This window comes from Alligator sinensis, unplaced genomic scaffold, assembly GCF_000455745.1.
Source record: "Alligator sinensis unplaced genomic scaffold, ASM45574v1 scaffold444_1, whole genome shotgun sequence".
Classification (NCBI taxonomy): Eukaryota; Metazoa; Chordata; order Crocodylia; family Alligatoridae; genus Alligator; species Alligator sinensis.
Window position 1 is genome coordinate 2,918,986 of NW_005841886.1, and position 4,686 is coordinate 2,923,671.

At 49.5% G+C, this 4,686-nt stretch overlaps 1 protein-coding gene across 1 annotated transcript in view; it reads left to right on the top strand.

Annotated features, from left to right (window-relative positions):
- DDX42 (DEAD-box helicase 42) overlaps positions 1-4,686 on the top strand; it is a 38,554-nt gene that overhangs the window by 31,750 nt on the left and 2,118 nt on the right. Inside the window, 2 exon segments of the mRNA XM_025196877.1 lie at positions 493-603; positions 3,772-3,873. Of these exon segments, the coding sequence (XP_025052662.1) occupies positions 493-603; positions 3,772-3,873 (213 nt within the window).

Sequence of the window (4,686 nt, forward strand, 5' to 3'; positions counted from 1 at the left end):
GCGCTTCTCGGTGGGGGCTGGCATCGGAATGGGCACAGGTGTTGCTGGGAGGATGCTGCATCCAGCCCATACTTTGCTGCTGCTCTGCTCCCAGCGCTGACACCCCCAGCCGCTCAGCGCCCTGCCTCCACCCACGTGCCGGGAAGAGCCGGGGTGGCAGCGCTGGGAGTGGAGCAGAGGCAAAATTTGGGGCAGATGCAGCATCCTCCCAGCGTCTCTGGTGCCTGCTCTGAGCCCAGCCCCTGCCGAGAAAAGTTGTACGCAGCCCGCCCTGCCAACAAGTATGGTATCCATCAGGTGCAACCATCTCTTATAAAACCCTGGGGATAGCTTATGGGCATAGACCCATGACTTACCAACCTTATACTGTTTTTGCAGCACCTTCTCACCCACTGGGTTTTAAAAACTGCTTGGTCAGTCAGTGGGGTGAATTGATAAATTCAATGGGGGGATTTTTTCACATTTAAGAAAGCCTTCTCCTATTGTATGCAGAACCCGTGGTTCCGGAAATCCCGTTTCAAGGGAGGAAAAGGCAAGAAGCTGAACATTGGAGGTGGTGGCTTGGGATACCGTGAACGCCCCGGCCTGGGCTCAGAAAATTCTGTAAGTACAGAGGAATTGGGAGATATTTTCATAGCTTTGAAACTATAAATTTATAACTGGCATCTTTCACATTGAAAAACCTGAATTATGGTAGGGTAACTTCACAGGATCTCCACACAGGGTTCAGTTGATTTTGGTTTAATATCTCAGAATTTTGAAACCCTGTTTCTAGGATTCGGAGGCATTTCACACAATGCTCCTTGTGCTGCATGCTCACCTTTTTTGCCACAGGTGACTTTGTTCAGAGTTACAACATAGGTCTTTGGGGTGGGGGGGAGGACTTGATTCTAATTTGACTCATGAAGCAATTACCTATTTCAGAAAAGCTCTGTACCCTGACGAGAGCTATTCCTTCACAGTAACTGAATCTACTTGATCTGGAAATCCATCCACACATTAAGTGTTTGGCACCTAAAACTGTGGAATTGCATTACAACATTTGAAAACAGTCAGTAGAGTCCTGTTAGCAGTAGAAAAACTGCGTACTGCTGACCTGATACTGGGCACAGTTTAACAGTAAGAATATTGAAAAAATGTCCTGCTCAGCAATAGTTTACTTTGCCTTCTTGTTGGTTCCTATTAAGGGGCAGTGATGAATCTAAAAGGGAGTCTTCTGCTCTGGATTTGTGCCCATCTCTGCTCATTGACATTAGGCTTTTCCCCAGATGTCTTTTCCTTTTTTATGAGTAAACCTCCAGATAGGAATCTTTGCTGTTATGGACTTCTCAGTCTGTTGGTAATTGGCCTTGGGGGCTAAGTGCAGACAGTCAAAAAGCCTGAGGCTGAATCAATTCAGTCTTTGCAGGTTATTTTAAACTGCAGAGATTAAACAGAGGAACAACTGGACAGACATTTACTTTTGATTTAGGAAATGCAGCCATATATTTTTGTACACATATATATATATACCTGTAGTGACTCAGGCCAGAATCTAAGGAAGGGGGGGGGGGTGTTGAAGCGCATCTCTCTGGCACATAGCCAGCATGGGCTGTTTGTTCACTTCCTCTTCCTGCTGCTCCTGAGGTCTCTGGGATTTGCAGTCCAGAATCACAGCAGCAGGACTTTGCAGGGTTGCTTATTGCTCCCTCTTCCTGCTTCCAGGTGTCTCTGGGATTTGTAGTCCACAGTCACAGCCAGTAGTAAGTTTTTTTTAGTGGGGCAAGGCAGCTCTGTACTTGGGGGAAGGGAAGCTTAACACCCCCCCCCCAACCCCAGTCAGGGTTGCCTCCCCCAAACCCTTCTCTGCTGGAGCAGACAGCCCAGCCCAGGGCTGGAAAGCATGCTGGGGGACTGTGACTTAACTTGAACCAGGAAGGGGTCTGGGACACAAGTTTCATAAACTGGTCTGACCCAAATTAGTTAAGTCTGATACTACATTCAACCAGGTTTATCTTAAACCAGTTTCATCCATTTTGAAACTGGTTTATGTGCACTGAACTTCAGTTCTGTTACAGGTTTCAACCAGTGTCTGATGATTTAAACCAGTTTATGTGTAACTTCTGTTCCTAGCCAGGGAGTGTTGGGCATCAGGACTCCTGAGCTCCATTCTTGGCCACTGAGGCTATAAATGGGTGGTATCCTTGGAGCAGAATCAGCTGAGCCACTTTACTGGGTGACGGACATTGCCCTTTTTCTCACAGGGTTGAGCCCCTGCTGCTCCCGGGGCTTCAGAAGCCTGGTCCTGCAGGTTAAACTGACTTGGGGCACCTTTCTATAAAAGAGAGAGCCCAAGGGTTGAGGCACAAACCTGCCTCTGTAAGCAGGGAACCCTGGCAGGTGCTTCTGAGACTTCAGGTACCTGATCCTGCATGCCCTTGGAGTATCCCAGTAGGGGAATTTCCAGAGGTGTACAGGATCTGGTCCCCTGTAGTCCCAGCTGCTCCTGCCTGGAGCAGCTGGACAGCCATAAAGCACACAGGCATCCATAAACATTTTTAGGGTGGCAAAGGCAATATCTGTTTCCAGCCTGAGTCACTACAACTTACTTCTAGAGGTGTGCCAATACATTGGTCTGATATCAGATCAGCACTGATATATAAAAAAAAAAAAAAAAAAAAAGTTGGCTGTATTGGAAATTGGCCCGATGTGGTTGATAATTTGGCTGATAAATGGCCCGTGCATGCACGCAGCTGCAGTGCAGCACGTAGGTGTTGAGGAGCACAGCCTGGCAGCATGGAGAGCTGCATGGAGCTAGTAAACCTGTTGTGGTGAAAGGGGAGGGGGGAGGGAAGACGTGTGAGGGGGCAGATTAAGGCCCCTGCAGTGAGGGGGGGAATAGGGATGGGGCAGGCGCTGCCCACGGGGTGCGAGGCACGGCATGGAGCCATGGCTCATCTGGGGGGGGGGGGTAGCTGCCACCGCTACGTGGCGGGGCGGGTGGGGGGGGCATGTGCCCCCGGATCTGTGTGGGGAGGAGTGGGGTGGTTGCCACTGCAGGCCAGAGCCAGGGATGTCGGGTTCTTCCGGGCAGAGGGGCTGGGCCAGGTGGCACCACTGGGAGTAGGGTTATGGGGGCTATGGTGAATTTTGGGGTGGCTGCAGCCCCTCCCCATAGCCCCCTCTCAGCATTGCCGCTGTTTGTCCTGAGCACAGCCTGCAGCAGCAGCCCATCCCACCCACACCCTGCGCTGATCTGGGGGGTGCGCAGCAATGGGAGCTGCCCTCCCCACACCCCACATCAAGCTGCAGCTCCATCCCATGCCCTGCCCTGCCCTGCCCTGCGCTGCCCTGGCTGGGCAGCATCTGCCCCAGCCCCACTCCTCCCTCACCACAGTGGGCCTTGATCTGCCCCCCCACACCTCTTCCCTCCCCACTGCCCTTCCACTACAACAGACTTACCAGCTGCACACAGCTCTCCATGATGTATTGAAAATTGGATTGGTATTGGCTGATAATGCCTCCTTAAAAAATGGCTATCGGTATCGACCCAAAAAATCTCTTATCCGTGCACTCCGACTTACTTCATGCCTCTACTTCTGTTTTACCACAGTTAAAGTGTCAGTAGCAATTGCCTGCATTTCAGAGCTGATTGGTGGATCTGTGATCTTCTGTGAAAGACATCCTAAAAGGGCAGAGAAACATCCAGTACTTGAGCTTGCACATAAGATGAGGTGAAAAGTGTGTTTGGTTGGGTAAAACTATTCAGTTTCATTTTTGCTTTCACCTCAGGACCGTGGGAACAACAGCAATGTGATGAGTAATTATGAGGCATACAAGCCATCCACTGGGGCAATGGGAGACAGACTGTCTGCAATGAAAGCAGCATTTCAGGTTAGTTTAATTACTCGTGATCCACAGATTAAACTCTGTAGAAAAGCCCAGGAAGGAAACATTAGCGTTTTTGCTCCTGATGCCTATATCTTCCATATCTTAAGCTTATAGCTTCTTTTTTTTTTTCCTTAGGGTGCATGTGCTCTACTGTTGTGTGACATCAGGGCTCTTGGGTAGTGCTCTTGTTTCTGTAGAAACTTTAGTTCCCTGCATTCTATGTGGTTACAATGTTGTTCTTCAGCCCTGATAAGCCTCTAGTTTGGTTGGTCTCAGGGACTAGATGTCATACCATCCTCATGTCCCTCACCTTGTGGGTGCAGCCATGAACTCCACTGTTCATGTGGGTGCTTGAATAGCCAAATTCCATAGGACAGCTTGGTGTCTGTGCTCTCTTTTCTGTTACCAAGCTTGACCAATGCAGCTACACTACAAGAATCCCCCCACTTGCCTTCTGGCTCTTCCTCCAAGCCCAACCCTGTCCTGTCCCGCACTGTTGTAGGAGTCTCCTTTGCTCTCCTGTCTTCTGGTAAGATTATTTGGCACCTTCACATGCTTACGGTTGTGAGAGACTGAAATAAAGGTGACCCCTTCACTGAAGTCTGTAAGTACACACTCCGTGGTACTGGAGTTACTTTGCAACTACTGCCCACAGGCGTGCATACTTGCACACTGCCTTGGTCAGGAGCACAAAACTAGGATCTCTAAAAGATCAGCTTTCTTTTAGGAGCCTTTTTTGTTTTGAAGCTCCCTGGAGTCATGGTCTGAGCCATGTGTGCATGATGTTTGTCTGTTCTTCTGGTACCTCATATTGAC